Source organism: Leptidea sinapis, chromosome 10 (assembly GCF_905404315.1).
Source record: "Leptidea sinapis chromosome 10, ilLepSina1.1, whole genome shotgun sequence".
Classification (NCBI taxonomy): Eukaryota; Metazoa; Arthropoda; class Insecta; order Lepidoptera; family Pieridae; genus Leptidea; species Leptidea sinapis.
The window spans coordinates 7,518,944-7,536,483 of NC_066274.1; the positions used below are offsets into that span (position 1 = coordinate 7,518,944).

General features: G+C 34.6%; 1 protein-coding gene across 1 annotated transcript; it reads left to right on the plus strand.

The window, feature by feature from the left end:
• The first annotated feature begins 10,108 nt into the window (after positions 1 to 10,108).
• On the plus strand, positions 10,109 to 14,492 carry LOC126966433 (leucine-rich repeat transmembrane neuronal protein 3). Its single transcript, XM_050810473.1, has 3 exons — positions 10,109 to 10,394; positions 11,862 to 12,101; positions 13,347 to 14,492. The coding sequence occupies exons 1-3, from the start codon at positions 10,182 to 10,184 to the stop codon at positions 14,118 to 14,120; spliced, it is 1,227 nt and encodes a 408-aa protein (XP_050666430.1). The 5' UTR covers positions 10,109 to 10,181; the 3' UTR covers positions 14,121 to 14,492.
• Positions 14,493 to 17,540: the final 3,048 nt, after the last annotated feature.

Below are 17,540 nucleotides of genomic sequence, written 5' to 3' on the forward strand. Positions count from 1 at the left end.
ATCATTCAAAACATACACGGTAGTCTGCCGTTAAACATGGTCATAGCCATAGACATCAAAGAGGATGAAAATAATTGTAAGTACTACTTCATAAGAGGCGGGACTGTCTAAGTAAGAATTGAAATTTAGTTTAGTATGAAACATGCAGTCATTTGACATAAGTTTGAAATACTAGTAATTACAGTATGGCGATTGGACATGAAGCATCCGGCTAAGTTTGCAAGCGAGCAGTTGCTTAAAATGTTTTGGATTTCGGCCATCTCTCATCATCTCGGATCTCCTTTTTTACGAGATTATAGCCGTCATTTGTCAATGACTGCACGTTTCATACAATGTATTGAATCGCTTTTTTCTTAGAGAGTTTCGCTAGGCTGATAGACATAGCCAACCGGACGGAGGACCGGCTTACCGTGAGCGTAGCTCAAACTTTCCATATAGCTATCCCCGGCCCTCTTGTTCTCTTCAGTTGTGAGCATGGAAAATTATAATAACCCTTAATTGCATACTGTGGCATATCTGGTACAATCAAAATAATTAAGTTTACTGTTCGTTTAAAGACACCTAGCAACATCTGCCGACTGACGGAATAATTGCACACAAATACACACTTTGCACACATAGCAACGGATTAGTAATGGTAAGTGTCACCAGATCGTGTTAGCAATTGATTGTTACTCTGATTCGTACACAATTTGAAAGTTTGACGCGTACTCGTGGTTAACGTAAATTGAAAATTCTTAAAAAAAAATTTTTTTGAGTGTTAGAAAGCGGAGAAAACACAATTACGTTAGAAATGGTGTATATTAAATGAAGGTAAGTTATTTTTTTGAAACATTACTATTTTTTGTTCTAACCTATCAACTTATTTAAATGTTCCAGATATGGAACACCATGCATTAGTTCACTTCTAACATTTTGTTCTGGTTGGATTTAATTACAGATTATGGCGAAGAAGGTATTGTTTGTCGAGTTGATTGAGCAGTATTTGGATATACCGTCAGGAAGTGAAGACGGTCAAGACTTTTCGAGTGCGGAAAGTGATGATGACATGGCGAAAATCAGAGAAACTTGCACCAAATGAATGAAGATGGCGACTCTGAAATGAGCCTACCAGGTATGCAGCATTTTCTTCTGCTAATTGTAGTACTACCCTCGACGAAAATATGAGTGAAGTATCGACAAATCATCAGGCCAGCATATCAGGACCAAGTACTTCATCACGCCAAAGTAGAAGTTCTCTCTCTTTGCCAGTTAGAAGAAATTGATTTACGAATAATGTAACTAATAAAAGGATGAAAATCAATTTAATTTGGAAAAAGAAATCTTTACAAACTGAACATCCCCAATTTTCTGGAAGTACAAATTTAAAGCCACTAATCACAAATTTGGATACTCCATTGCAATATTTTTTATAATTTTTTAATGAACACCTACTAAACCACATAGTTGAAGAAATACATAAATTCAGCATCCAGAAAGACCCGTCTAAACCGTTCCATATCACCACATATGAATTAATAAAGTATTTAGGTATATGTTTGCTCATGAGCATTGCACCATTACCTAATAAACGAATGTATTGGGAATCTGAGTTAGGTATACCTATAGTAAGAGAGTCTATGACCGTGAATCATTTTGAGAAGATAAGGCGATTCTTGCACTTTAACGGCAACTCCGTACAAGCACCATCACATCATCCAGGACATTATCACCTCCACAAAATAAGGCCAATACTCGAAACACTGAAAAAAAAATGCCAGAATATACCTAAGAGGGAGACATTATCAGTGGACGAACAGATGTGCGCAACGAAAGCTGCAAATTTCCTACGTCAATATCTTTCCAATACACCGTACAAATGGGGACATAAGCTCCTTGTGCTATGTGATGATAGAGGCATGGCATACGACTTCGAAATATACTCTGGAATGGAATATATTTTGACTTGAGATATGCTAATGAGCATGACTTGGGCGCAAGTGGAAATATAGTAGTTCGCCTAGCTCGAACTATGCCGAGACACCAAGAGTATAAATTATTTTTAGATAATTACTACACTTCAGCTGAACTTATTTCTTTCCTGTCTAAACAAGGTATCCAGGCACTTGGAACTGTCAACAAAGGCAAAGATTTGAAAATTCCATCTCTGCAAGATCTGAAGCACACTAAAAAAGAACAGAACGAAAGAACAGATTTATTGGACTCCTGTCTTGGGAAGCATAAAATAAAAATGCGTACTAGAAAATGGTATCTGCGTTTGTTTTACCATTTTTTAGACATTACCACCATAAATTGCTGGCTACTGCACAAGAGGGTAGGAGAACAGAAGAATGAGCCCAATCCTATTAAATTAAAAAAAATTAAACTAGAACTAGCTAAAAGTGTTTGTATGTGTGATCCGTCGTTGCAAAGAAAATGAGGAAGACCCTCTTCTGCCATAGATGACATGATCGAGATGAAAAAAAAAATGCAGCTATCCTTCCCCCTCGAGATGTAAGACTTGTTAAATTTGATCATCTTCCTATATGGAACGAGAAGCGACAACGCTGTAAGTATCCTCAGTGTAAAGGACAGACATACATATCTTGCGAAAAGTGTCGTGTTGAGTTGTGTTTGAACAAAGATAACAATTGTTTTAATAAATTTCATTCATAAACGTAATATATTTAAAACTATTTGATTATGTTCATTGTTCCTAATTAAGAGCCAAATATTAGTATAAATGCATATTGTACCACATATGGAACAAAATTTAATAAATAAATATCTATAAAAGCAATGGATTTTGATAATTATTTTATTATAATTATAAATAGAATCACATATATTTATTTGACATGATTTAAAAAATTCATGCATTGTAGGGATAAATATGTTAATTAAAAAATGTAAAAGGGTCAATGGAGTCAAATAATATTCAATATACATAATATATGAAAATATATAGTCCCGATACATTTTGTAGTTTTTCCATGATTTCACCCCAAAAATATGCCATGAGTATATATTATGGATTATTTGTTTCAGATGAATTACCGCATCATTCTGCCGCTATAGGAACGCTAACACGAAATCCCTAGAGACCCAGGAGCTCAGATTGGACTGGAGCCGCTGGAGAAGAATCATTGAAGAGTTTAGAGGCTATTGCTGAAAGTTTCCAGAATATAGAACATTATTTAGTAAATTGTAGTGTTCATATTGTATGTAAGAATTTTCTCAAGAGATAATATAGACTATTTATGTTGTATAAAGCGTTGTTTTACTATGTCCAATCTATAGCCACCATTTAGGGGACCATAGAATGGATATACTTACAGGCAATGATATTATATACAATAAAGAGGTAGATATCGCACTAGCGCGCGCAAAATGTTGCAGAAGAATTCAGACAATTGTCGTAATTTCATTTAGTCGGCTAATAGCAGCGAGCTAAGCCGAACGTTTTCGTGGCGTGACAATAATAATCTAAAATGCCAACCTGTGTGTTAAGAAAATGTAAAAACTATGTTTGCAAGATATATATCTTATATTGAAGTGAAGGTATTTCATACCATACGAAATTATATAAAAGAACGTCGTATTTGTATTTTATCACGATTTTATTTCTTTTCTTTTAGGACAATTTAGGAAATGATGTAAAAAAGGCGTTGTTGCAATTAATGTAATACGTAATTTAATATTTTTTAATAAACAAGTGCGTATAGCTGAACTATCAAACTACAAAAACAAGTTTTAGGGTAGGTAGCGGACGTAGACGTAGATAGTAAGCTATCTGCTTGCGTAGGAGTTTTTTCAGTAACAAAGCCCTTTCGGTATATCCCTTGCTAACTGCAAAAGAATCAATGGATCATTTTGTGTTTCTCCCATTATCTTATTGTAATAAACCCTCAACAGAAATACATTCTTAAATAATATAATATACAAGAAATAATAATTGTAAACTTAAAACTTTTTGGGAGCTGTCGTTAGTAAAATTGTAAAAATGGAACCCTTATTGTTAATACATTTCGGTTTTGTTTTGATATGTCTGTATGTTTTTTATTATTTTATGTACAAATAATTTATATCTTCATTATGGCTATATATTATAATCAATATTAAATTATTATTTTTTTATATCAATAACACCTAATTTACCTAATTTAAATTTAGTTTTACTACTTTATAACTTTTATTACTTGAACTCACGAATTAATCGTATTTTCGTTCACGAATTAATTAATCGTAGGCTTAAATCACGGTGTACGGTAAAAAATCATATCTGTTCAATGATTCTGTGTTTTTGCTATGCAAATACGAAGCAATTAGCAAATTAGACTTATCTCTTTTTCACTTGCGATAATTGCATTTACTATAATCGTAATGTAGTGTGCTATTGCAATGTTAAATTATTCATGTGTGTGTTTGTGTATCATTTACAAACACTGAATGTTGTGTAACCTATCTATACTTTTAAATATCATTGCATATATAGGTACAATACCTAAACTTCCCTAGCAATATTCAAAATCTGCCGCCTTTTTTTACTGATTAGTTCCGGTGGCACAAACTGGCGCTACTCCTCCTCCTCCCTGCGTCGTAATCCTCAGTACTGAGGGTCGTGACCACCCCTCTGTATCACTTTCTCACGTATGATCGCTCTCCATCTATTCCTGTCTCTGGCGGTGTGAAAGGCATTGTGAACCGTAGAGTCGAGGGCGGAGCGGATCTGATCGGACCATCGTGTTGGACTGCGTCCACGAGGCCTCTTCCCATTTATTTTGCCGACCACAATGAGCCTCTCAAGGTTTCCATCGTCCTTCCTTGCGATGTGACCGAAGTATTCTAAAACTCTGCGCAGACATTCGGAAGACAATCGCGAGGAGATCCTGAGTTCACAAACTGGCGCTACTAACGTGCTTGCATTTATCTTATATGTAGTTGGCGTTCTTCTTGTTAGAGTAAAAGTGTTCTGTGCATAGACCAAGTATAGTAACTAGACTAATTGATAGCTTCCGTCTCACTCACACGAGAAAAAGAAAAAAATATGCGAATCTTATGTAAAGAAATGATATAGAGTGATTATATATTTTGTTTCGCCATGCATGCCGGTTTTTTCAAGGTCAGCACAACGGGGTGTGCTAAACAAACTTGACAGCGCTGCACAGATATTTTGTTTACTTTTATTTGCGTCTAAAAATATAAGCTATTATTGTTGTGAAACGTGTGAAATATCCACTATTTATTCAACATCAGTGACAATTTTAAGTAGAATCGAAGGAAATATGGTGCGATGGTGTGTTTGCCGATGTAAAAGTGATAGTGAAAGAACACTTGTGTTATATTATGTTCCTTATTAAATAGGATATTATCTGTCTCATGTTGGCCACGCCAAACCGATGTCTAGTTACTATACTTGGTCTATGGTTCTGTGGTTGTGAGTTGTCAAATTGTTTTTTTTTTGGATTGTATTGTCAAATTGACAACCGGTATTAAAGAGTAAAATAATACATAGTACTTACTACTTAGGGTTAGGCGTAGATAGAGTATAAAGGTAAAGGGAAGGTATATTTATCAGAAAATAGAAATAATAATAAAAATTTATATGGAAAATTGAATATATTTACGACGGAATTTACAACTTATAGCTATTATTTACAGGAATTAGCTGTAAAATTAATAATTGCGTTTTGTATGTCAGTACTAAAGTTTAAATATTGGGAAGTTGGAACGAATTTTGTTCGAGTAAGAGTATTTATTATATGTGTAATGCAAATTTAAATAAATTACGGAAAAACTTTTTGCTCGAGGCTGAAAAGTGAAAACTAATTATGAAAAATACAAAAAGTAATAATAAATTTCATTTTTGTCTTAGTACCTAAAGTGACCAACATTGATACAGTAAATATAAATTGCTTCTTTTAGAAAGAAAGACAGTAAAACAAGAACCTTGCATGGGAGAGGAAAATTCTGTATTTGATGTAGTTGTGCAGAATGGAGGGAGTACTTCTACTGTGCTGCCAACAGAACTGGATGAGAGGAATCTTAATTTAATGGATAAAATGGTAATGTACTTTATTGCTAGTTCTAATTTTAAAAATATCCATTTTTTTTGTTTTTTATATATGTAATTAATATACGAGACCTGATAACTTATTCTTTTATTATATTTTGCTGATAGATCCTTACATTATTTTAAGAATGTTATTTTGAAATTACACAGTATGTCTTACTTGGTGTAGTCATCTAAGTGCTCATATCTGAGTGTACAGTGAAAACCCCATTTTAATTTGTAACTGTTTTAGGGCAAGTTTTAAAGAAATACATAATTCTTTTAATCTTAGTATTAAGTGTGCACTGTGGAAATTGCTGCAATTATTTAGGGGCACAGTTCTTTTAATAGCTTGTTTTTAATTTTTACCATGAACTAAACATGAACTGTGTTATTTTCTAGAAATAATTCGAGTACTACCGAGTCCATACACATATAACAACATAAATCTCTAAATATAACACACAGTGACCTAACGATTAAAGAAACAAACACAATAAAATTTTTAGGCATTATATTAGATTGCAATTGTAACTGGAAAGCTCAATGTGATACAGTGGCAGGCAAAATAAATAAGTTCGTTTTCGCTTTAAGAAGGCTCAGACAAACTGTATCCTTTAATGCTGCACTTACTGCATACCACGGTTATATTTCGTCAGTTTTACGGTACGGGTTAATACTATGGGGAAACTCCACTAATATTTCAAATGTTTTTCTGGCACAAAAAAAATGTATAAGAGCTTTATGCAATGTCAGTCCTCTAGAATCGTGTAGACCATTATTCAAAAAGCACCGTCTGTTAACGCTTACTGGTCTATATATATTAGAAATTTGTATGTTCATTAAAAAACATGGTGAACTTTTTAAACCAGCAAAGGACTATTCCATATTAGGATTAAGAGATCCAACTCGCCTTCTGATGCCATACTGTAGAACAGCGCTTCATCAAAATAACGCAAATGTTATGTGTATTAGGGTATTTAACCACCTTCCAAAGAATATTAGAGAGATGTCTAAAACATTAATGCATAAAAAATTAAAATTATGGCTAATAGATAAATGCTTTTATAGTTTAAAAGAATTCTTTAGCCAAAAATAATAGTATTCAAATGTAATTTTTGAGAGGTACCTACAAACTAATGTTTATTTTATATAATCTCATTGAATTAAAGCTATGTAATGTGTATTAAGAACGTATAAGTATAAATTAAATATGATATTCCAATATTGACAATCAAATATTTGTATGCCGATATATTGGCGAATTGTGCTGTACACCAATTAATTGTTAACAACTATGTTACCACGATTCATACAAATAAATCATTTCATTTCATTTCATTTCATTTCATTTCATTTCATTTGCATTCTGATAGCGGAATAGCATTTAATTTTTCTGCTTACTTACACATTTCTCCTTAGTTATGTGTTGCCACTCAATATGTCATGAGATGGAGTAGAGTTTTTTATTTGTTGTGTTTTGAATTCAGATTGAGGCATTAGATAAGCAGGCAGCTGCACTCTCGCAGATGGCACAAGCTTCACTCACAAACTCAAAGGCAATGCAGCAAATAGCAGAAGCATCACATAAACAAGTATGTAATTTTAATACTTAGAGTCTTTTTCTAAATCTTTTTTTTTATCAAAATAAGGGACGAGACAACTGGACATTCAGCTGATGGGAATTGATACACCCTGTCCATTACAAAGCAGTGCCGCTCAGGATTCTTGAAAACCCAAAAATTATGAGTGGCACTACAATTGCGCTCGTCAACTTGATGTAATTAAAGGATTGGGTTTTTTTTAATAATATGTAAATATCAATTATATCCCCTACTATGCTGGAAAATAGTCTAATTGATATTTGGATGATTTCATCCAAACATATGGGAAGACATGAAAATGCGTTTTTTCAAAGTATGTTTTCCAAATATAGTATGTACGAAAGTAAGTCCTGTGTATTCTTTACATGGTAGACTCCTCTAGTCTACGGCCAGTATTCATTATTATGTGTTATTAGCTATTTGGTGTGCTGCCTTATGACTAATGCAGCCCAAAAGAACCCTGATGAGTTCGCTGCGCCCGTTCTTCATCATCAGATTTCGCTATTTCCACATTTCCTTTCCATTTCGTGGAAATGGATCAAGCGGAGAGGAGAGGTCTCATTTTTCTTTCATTTTGTGCCGCGAGCGAGCAAGCGGCGCGGCAGAGTGGAGATGTGAGATGTCTGTAGTCGACCTTCTAACCGCGTCTCGTACACCCGAAAGCGTCAATTATTCGATTAATGATCTTCAATGCGAAAAGCGTTCCTTTCGTATTTTTAACCGACCTTAGTAGTTTTGCGAAGTATTTTAACTCAAAAAGGGAGGAGGCTCGAAATGTATTCTTATAGAATTGTGTTTCTTCAATATCAAATTCCTCTTCTTCAAGCAAATTAAAATATAACTTTTGTAAGGACATGACATATTCCTTTCGTAGATATCAGTTTACTGATTTTGAGCTCTTACAGCTGACATCTCCGCTATGTAGAGCTAACATCTCCTCTCCGCTTTGGTGGAAATGACCTGACCGCTTCGCTGCTAATCTCTCCGCTTTAGTGGAAACAGGGCCTGAGGTATACTTTTTCGAATGGGTGGTAGTTTTTGACTTTCAATAAGTGATGTTATATCCTATTTTGTTTTAAAATATTTGAATTTGAATAATGTGCATTTAAATTATTTGATTGTAATATTACAGGCGCTAGCAGTTGAGAGGCTTGCCACAACATTTGAGGGTATGTGTGGCTCAATATATGAAGTAAGAAATGCTATCATTGGCATGGACTATACCATGAAAAGATGTTGTACACAGAATAACTCTAATCAAAACCGAGATAATGCAAATCTCTTTAGTTAAGTATTTGTAATATATTTTTAATGTCTATCTATAATGTGTATTTAATTAATTCCAACAAATAAAAAAAGTGCAATTAAAAATATTATGTCTGTAAATTTTTAGGCCCTTGCTTGCACATACATATTCCGTTAAATTTTTTCAAAAAAATTAAATGGCTGCACATAAATTTTCTTATGCACAATTTAAGTAAATTAATGGTGTAAAAAAAAATTCATATTTGTTAATCAGTATTATTTTTGTGTTTGATGCTCGGATACTACTCTTAAGATCTACTCAAGTAAGTTAAGATTGGGAGGTGCCATTTTGTGAACATTATTTATATAAAATTTGTCTATGATTTGATGCTTATGAAATGAACTTTTAGTATTGTTGATAAGTATTAACTACCATTAGAAATTTTAAATTAGTCACTACTTCACAATATAAAAAGATAAATCTTAAAATTAAAGTACTTTTTAATTTTCAAACAAACAAGATATTAACAATAGCCATATATTTAAAAAATCACAATTTTTGTAGGGATGGGCCTAGCTTCGTTTTACATTAGGCTGAACTGAACTTCGGCATTAAGCCGATTCGGTACACGAAGAAACTAAACAAAACATCTGCACTTTTATGATTGAAAATAATGTTTATCATATCTGTTAAATAAAACAAGCCCTTTATCATTTGTAACAAGAAAATATTAAAACACTGAGGGTGCGCGGAGTGCAGGTGGGGCGTAGCTTACCGCGACGCATAAACAGGACGCGCCCCTCTCCCTCCCGAGTCAAAAAATTAAACCGAACTTCGGTCGAATTTTTGATTTTACCGAATGCTCGACTGAAGTTCGTATTCGATTGAAACCACATTCGGCCCATCACTAAATTTTTATCATCCTTATGTGGATACTATTGACTTTCAACTTCTGAACGCGCCGTATGGTAACTACTTAGATTACTTAAAGGTTCCGAAATGACATTATGAAAAATTTATTTAGGTGAATTATCTGAATTGTGTGTGCTTTTATTTAATGTATACGTCTAGTTTTATAAATACATACTATTATAATTGAATAAATAATGGAATCTGGGAAGTCTTTCATTTAATTCGTTTGTTCATTATTCTCGAATAGTAATTGTTAATACACAGCGACTGATATCATGTATCTTATCACAATGATAACGATATTATCAGAAGTGACGCTGCTCTAGTTCTGCACGCCGTGTCATCGGATACACAAACACAATAATGCACTCAGCAGGAGTGTTTCAAAATGATCTTGTTGATATTTTTCTTAATCACAGTGGACGGTAGCTCGGTGGGTGTTTGTCCCACGCAGTGCGATTGTGATATGGACAATGGGTTGAACAGAGCAAGCTGTGTCAATCAGAACATTGTGAGTGTTGGGGTGGGAGTGCCTGCAGAAGTGCAAGTATACAGTTTGTCGCACAACGCTATAAGTGAACTGGATAACTTTTGTTTTAAGGTAAAGCATTTCTGTGGTTTACAGTGTTTGTGGTGAAGGTACCTATTGATGGTTAGGGTTCCATTAAACCGGGACACCACTAAGCTACCAAAGTAGACACCAGAGTCATGATGCGTCCGAGCTGATCGCGCCACCAAATTGCTTGCCCAACCAAACGGACACCAGGAGCCCTATTACGGCTGACGGATCGTACATTTTCCTATTACGAAAGTGTTTCGGATAGGAAGTTTGCGATTAGACATTTTGTCTTTCGTTTACCTTAAATAAAATAAAAATAACACAATTTGGTAAATTTAAAGTCTATGGTTCCGAAACGAAATCCGTCCGCACTATTCGGATCTGAAGTACTTTGGTAATACGGTTTAATTCAATGTTCGTCGTCACATAAAATATTAAATATTTAACTACGTTTCTTTATTCATTCAGTTGTCGGCTTTAACTCGGAAAATAAAGGCAACTATTTTTCATTTCCTTCAAGTTCTGACAAGTTGCAGGCAATCTATGGTATAGAGTAGTTAAGGAAAGAGAAGACTAGAAAAAGTTGGATGAGGACAAACGGGCATTTAGATTAATTATTAATTATTGGTACGTGCACAGTATCTTTATTTACAAAATCTGTAAATATCTCGAATTTAACTAAAGGCTTTATTGTTATATTCCTCAGTTTCGGCGGACTTTCCAGTCCGTGTAACTCATTAGAGGTTTAGCTCGGAAGGGTTATAATGGCGCGCCGCGCGAGTCCGTAGTGTTCGAGATCATATTATCACTATTAAAGGCATTCTAATTTAATTTTTTTATATTAAAATATGTAGGCAAAAATATTTCTTATAATTAATTACCCATTGATTCGTGAAACTGCACATTTTCAGAAAAATCGGCATTAAAATCAACAATTGATTTTAAATGCTATCTAGTAGTAGCTTTTAAAGCGAAATGATAATAAATCACTGCTTTGCTTGCAATCCAATGATTGGACGCCAGTCACCAATTGATCAATAAAATTTAATATTATTTGGTTCAAGAATAACCAAGTCAATATAAAATGCATCGCCTTATCTGGAAAACCCTGAATGTTTTCACACACAAAATTTGATGCGTCTGGGTTCATCTTGTCCCCTTATTTAGATTAAATAAGTGTATATTTTATAATATTTTCAGCAGTGCACTGAGCTTATTATTATTGTACCTATGGGAGCTATGGCTATGGCAACCAGAGAATGCCGTAATCGTTCTGTGATAATCTTCTACAATATCACAGAGCGATGGCATTGGTAAATCTTACTTCTGGCATAAAACACCTTAAAAAAGTGATATTTATAAGGATTGTATGTACATATTATTACTGGTAGACGTCTTGTGAAATAGTTACCCATACACGTAGGTTTTAATATGTTTTAGTATAAGTATAGGAAAGATTTCGGGATGTTTAAGGCTGATAAATTTTAATATTTATTGCTTTTCTTTCAGGAACTTGGCTACAAGTCCATCCAAATACTAAATTTATCATACAACCAAATATTCTGGGTCGGTCTGCACGCATTCTTCGGCCTGGATCAACTGCTCGAGCTGAACCTCAGCAACAATCGGCTGCGATACTTCCCATCTGATGTGTTCTGGTACACTCCACAACTTGTCTCACTGGACTTGTCTTCCAATGTTTTTGAAACCATCAAAAATGAGCCATTTGTTATGCATACTAAATTACAGGTATAAGATGAAACTTTACCATAATACCATATAGTATGGTAAACTAGACATATGGTATCTAGTTTAACATACTAATAATGTAATATTTTTCGGCCTTACAAATAAACTTGGTACCTAGGTTAAAACCTAACCTAAAGTTATACCTGAGAGTACATCAAGAATATACAAAATATTTACAAATAGACATTTTGCTTACAATTGGTTTTTTCGAACGTATAACGTTTCCCGCTTTTATTTGTGGGACTTCTTCACATTTGGAAAACTTCACAATTCTCAGAGCTTCATTTTGCATATTCTTTGTTTATTCTCAGGTACAACTTTATGTCAAGTTTATTTATAGGTGTCTTAATCTTACCTTTGTCACTACATGACAGGGAGAAGTAATTTTAAACTGTGAGTTACTTTACATTGCGTTTATTAATAAAACAGGCTAGGTTTTTAAAAGCGTTAGTTGTACATCAACATAAAACAGTTGGTCTTGTTATATTAAAAAAAATAATTATAAAAATACGAGCACAACAGTAGTTGCATAATATGATGTAGTTTTACTGTATGCACGTACCATTTGAAATGTGATTTAGGTCATTAACATTTCCTGGTTAAAAATATATCGTTTGGTGGGATTAAGGGGCGCAAAAGATTTTAAAGATAGTAAGGGTTAGGTCCTCGATTGTAGCCGCTATTAAAAGGTAATGCATATTTTTCTGGATAGGTGTCTATTATAAAAAATGTTTCGTATATAAAGGCAGACTTTTATAGGAATGGTATGACTATAATCGGGGACTCAACGCCTTCCAGCTTTCATACCTTTTCCCGCTACGAAAGGAATAAAGGCTAATATCCCATGACCTTTCATCATACTCCTTAGTAGGGGGAAAAAGGTTTTGTATTTTTTTGTTAACCTAGGGCATGCGTCATATGAACAACGGAACTAAATGACTTCATTGGCCCATTCAATTATGGCGCTGTTGTTGTTGAACCCTTTGTGGCATAGAAATTAACCCGACGCGGGAAAACGGTATTCGCTAGCGCTTTGTTTACTGTCATCGTGTATGCGTTAGGGGCATGCTGCACGTGAGCTTAGAGAAGAAGAAGTTAGACATCAAAAATGAAATATAGGTTAGGTACATAATATTTATCAATATCAATCATAATAGAATGTTTTTGAAAGGAAGTTTGAGTTTTAGCTTGCCTGTGATTAAATCTTATTTAAATACGTATGTATCTTATAACTTGTGGTTTCAGGTCCTCAACCTCAACAACTGTCGCATCAAATCATTACCTGACAGAGTATTTTCACGACTACCTAACTTAAAGAAGTTGGATCTGAGCGAAAATTACTTAGTGACCATAAATCTAGACGTACTACGACCAATGCGCAAACTGAACAGACTGGAACTAAGAAACGACTATTGGCAATGCAATCCCGATTTTATTGCAACTGAGACATGGATCACATCACACGGCATCGCTTATCAGAAGATATGTGCGAAGAGAAGTCCGAAGATATTCGAAAAAATGATATCAGTTGTCGAAGTGGAGAAAGATCCTGTAGAAATTGAAAACGTCTGGAATATCACGTCGGATTCCAACACAACAGACGTTGTTCCAACACCAAAAACTCCATTGACGCCGTTCCAAAAGTTTGACAGAAACTTCTCGGCGTTACAAGCCTTCGTAATAGGTGTTGAAGTTGGTTTAGCGATCGGCATAGTTGCGACGTACGTGTGGTTGAGGAGCGTATGTTCATGCACCCGACTGATGAACAGGCGTCGGTCGTTAAGAGAGAGACGGAGAATGCGGAGACGGGAGGGCGATATGCGTAATCTTTTGTTATGGAATCCAGGAATTCCTAGAAACCTAGAAACGCCCCCGATATATAGACGGCAAGGGTTAATAACAGATAGTGATACAGTAAATACTCAGGGGCTGCCATCCCGAGAAATAAATATGTACGCAGACGACGGGCGTTCGGAAACGCCGCCGCCTCCGTATCACGAATGTCGTTTGAACTTATAACTGTGTTACCCATTACTAAAAAGTAGCGAATAAGTCTTACAATAATTGATTATTTGAAGAGACTGCTGTACTGCGCGTAAAGTATCTAACAGGAGTCTAGACATCTGGTTCCGAGACATCCAGTCGAGTAGCGAATTGCTTAAGAATTCCAAACTTGCTGTGTTTCTGCACGAGATGTAGATGCAAATTCGCTTATTTTGAACATGTTTTTCTTACTTATTTTGAACATTTTATTGATGAGCAATATTCTGTAACTAATCATACTCGATATTAAATTGGCAATATATTTGGTGAAGTACTGTTAAATTCCTAGAAACGCATAAGACTAATATTGTAATTATAATAATTTTTATTAATAAAATTCATATTTAACCAAGATGTTTAAATTCGACTACTTACAAATTTTTTTATGAAGGAAGATACAATCAAGACCATTTTAAATATTAAGGTTTTCTAATGAAATAAAAAAAATATTGCTTTTTGCAACGTGATCGCCGCCTATGCAAGTAAGGCTATGCAACACGACTTCGAACATCCCCAAGCGAAAGGCGCTACATAATATAACTTTTAACCTCATGGCTACACATGTTTGAGTATGAAAAAATACCAATTTTCATGTAAGATATTGTTGGTTATGTTTTTTCACGTTTTATGCAATAAAAGTGGAGTACTGTTTTTTTTAATAAGCTCATTGGCTGGTAGCTTATTAGCGTTTTCAACGTGATCGGGCGAGCCAAACGTATGTCCCATGTGAAGCGCGAACCTCAGACTGGCTGTGCCAGGGGAAGGAAACATTTACTGTTTTTTATTTATTAATAAGAGAAATAGAGTAGTCCCTGTGTTTAAGAGTGGTGACAGAAAAGATATAACTAAGTATAGACCCATTTGTATATTATCAGTATTTTCAAAAGTATTTAAATCACTAATCTGTCCGATATTATCAGGGCACTTAAGATCAATAATGATACAGAACCAGCATGGCTTTCTTAAAAAGAGGTCTACTATATCTAATTTAGCATTGTTTGTCGATGATTTATCAGTTGCCATAGATCGTTCAAATCAAATTGACTGTGTTTACACAGACTTAGCAAAAGCATTTGATGTCGTTGATCACCGCATTTTGTTAGCAAAACTTGGGGCATACGGTATTTGTGGTTTATTCAATGGATAAACCATCTTGGTTTCTACCAAGATACAACGTCGCTAAAAAGTAGCCCCGACAAGAGTTGTAGCCCCCGCGAAGCACCATACTCTGCTTATAGCCAGGACGTGTACGCAGCGTCGTCAAATATCACTGGATCGGCTACATCTACGGCTCATTTTAAAAAAACCGTGAGATGAATGTTGTTATTGGAGTGTACCAGTCAAATATTTTTATTGCGACACCAGGTGTTCCGCAGGGTTCCAATCTTGGCCCCACGTTGTTCGGTATTTTCAATAATGATATAAGTAGTCTAATGTTTTAAGTTTTGTCAATTCTATCTTTATGCAGATGACCTCAAGATGTATAGTGAAATAAATAATATTGAAGACTCAAGGAATATGCAACAGGATTTAGATAGACTTTCGGTTTGGTGCAATGAAAATAATCTAAAATTAAATTATTTGAAATGTTACAGTATCACCTTCAGCTGAAAAATAAGAAATATTTATTTTGATTACAGCATAAATGGCAACATATTAGAAACCGTCAATCAAATAAATGATCTCGGGATCATTCTAGATTGTAAGTTGAGTTTCATACCACATATTGATAATCTGGTGAGTAATGCTCTTAAACTTTTAGGTTTCATAATAAGAAGTACAAAAGAATTTAAAAGATCATCCATAAAATTAACGCTGTTTAATTCAATGATTAGAAGTAAACTTGAATATTGCTCTGTTGTATGGAATCCTAACTATCAAGTGCATAAAGACAGAATAGAAAGAGTACAAAAAAAATCTTACGACAATTAGCCTACAAGGACAATATATTAAAAGAAATTAATAATACCAACGATCTCTTAAAACTTTATAAAACCATATCACTATGCAATCGTAGAAACTCAATAGATCTCTGTTTTTTTCATAAAATTGTAAATGGAGCTATTGATAGCCCGAACTTATTAAACAGAATAAGGTTAGCAGTTCCAAGACAATGCACGGTCACATATTAAAAATAAAATTACTTTTATGCCAATAATTACAAAGAGTAACCTAGGTAGGACCGCCCCTATTAACAGAATTGTAATGTCCTATAACAATATATTTAAAATAGCAGAATTGGACATATTTTGGAACTCTGCATCGATTTTCAAGCGCAAAATTAAAAATCATTTAATTAAATAATATCATTCGTTTTTTTCGTATTTAATAACAGTTGCTGTATTTTAAATTTAGTTTATATAAAATTTAGTTTTTTTTTGTTTAGAGTTAAAAGTCTTTTATATTTTTGTGTAGGTAACTAATTTATACAGTAATTTAGATAGTAAGTAAACGAGGATATAATGTTTTAAGTACTTGTAATTTAATTAAGTAATTATTTGCATGTCGAGTTAGCCCGTAAATGGGGTATACGATGTTAAATAATATAAATAATTAATGTGTAAATATACCATAAGGTAATACAAAAAATAAATAAAAATAAATGCAGTGAAAGTTACTCCAAGTTTAAAGTTACTATCCCTGTCATGTAATTAATTATCTGCAGTGACAAAGGTAAGATAAAGCTTTTAAACTTGGAATAACTTCACTTTGCGTTTAATAATACCACAGTTTAGGTTTTTGCAGGTACAGGTATGTCCTGCTGTATATGTCACGGTATAACTGTCCCGCGTTGGTACAGGGACTGAACCTCGTATCGTACTCGCTGTGGAGTAACGCATGCGAGTTGAAGTTGTTATCGTAATCATCGTAAATAGATCCTGGAAATCAGTTTTTTTTTTATGGAATAGGAGGACAAACGTGCGTACCTGGTGTTAAGTGATCACCGCCGCCCACATTCTCTTGCAACAACAGAGAAATCACAAGAGCGGCCTTCAAGGAAGGTGTACGCGCTTTTTTTGAAGGTACCCATGTCGTATCGTCCCGGAAACAACGCACAAGGAAGCTCATTCCACAGCTTTGTAGTATGTCGAAGAAAGCTTCTTGAAAACCGCACTGTGGAGGACCGCCACATATCGAGATGGTGGGGATGATATCGTAACTTGTAGCGTATCGTGCGAAGGTGGAATTCGGCGGCAGGAATCAGATTAAACAGCTCTTCGGAACACTCCCCGTTATAAATGCGGTAGAAGACACACAATGAAGCGACGTCTCTACGCAACGCCAAGTGATCCAGCCGTAAACAGAGCACTGGGTCCCCGACAATTCGAGCTGCTCTGCGTTGCACGCGGTCAAATGGATCGAGCAGATACTGGGGTGATCAGTTTTAAATAAATA

What these genes read in the sequence shown, in the direction of transcription:
- LOC126966433 (XM_050810473.1), top strand. Translation starts at nt 10,182, where the DNA reads ATGATCTTGTTGATATTTTTCTTAATCACAGTGGACGGTAGCTCGGTG. An exon ending in TGGATAACTTTTGTTTTAAG is followed by an intron (nt 10,395 to 11,861) that starts GTAAAGCATTTC and finishes CTTTTCTTTCAG; the next exon opens with GAACTTGGCTACAAGTCCAT. An exon ending in TTATGCATACTAAATTACAG is followed by an intron (nt 12,102 to 13,346) that starts GTATAAGATGAA and finishes TTGTGGTTTCAG; the next exon opens with GTCCTCAACCTCAACAACTG.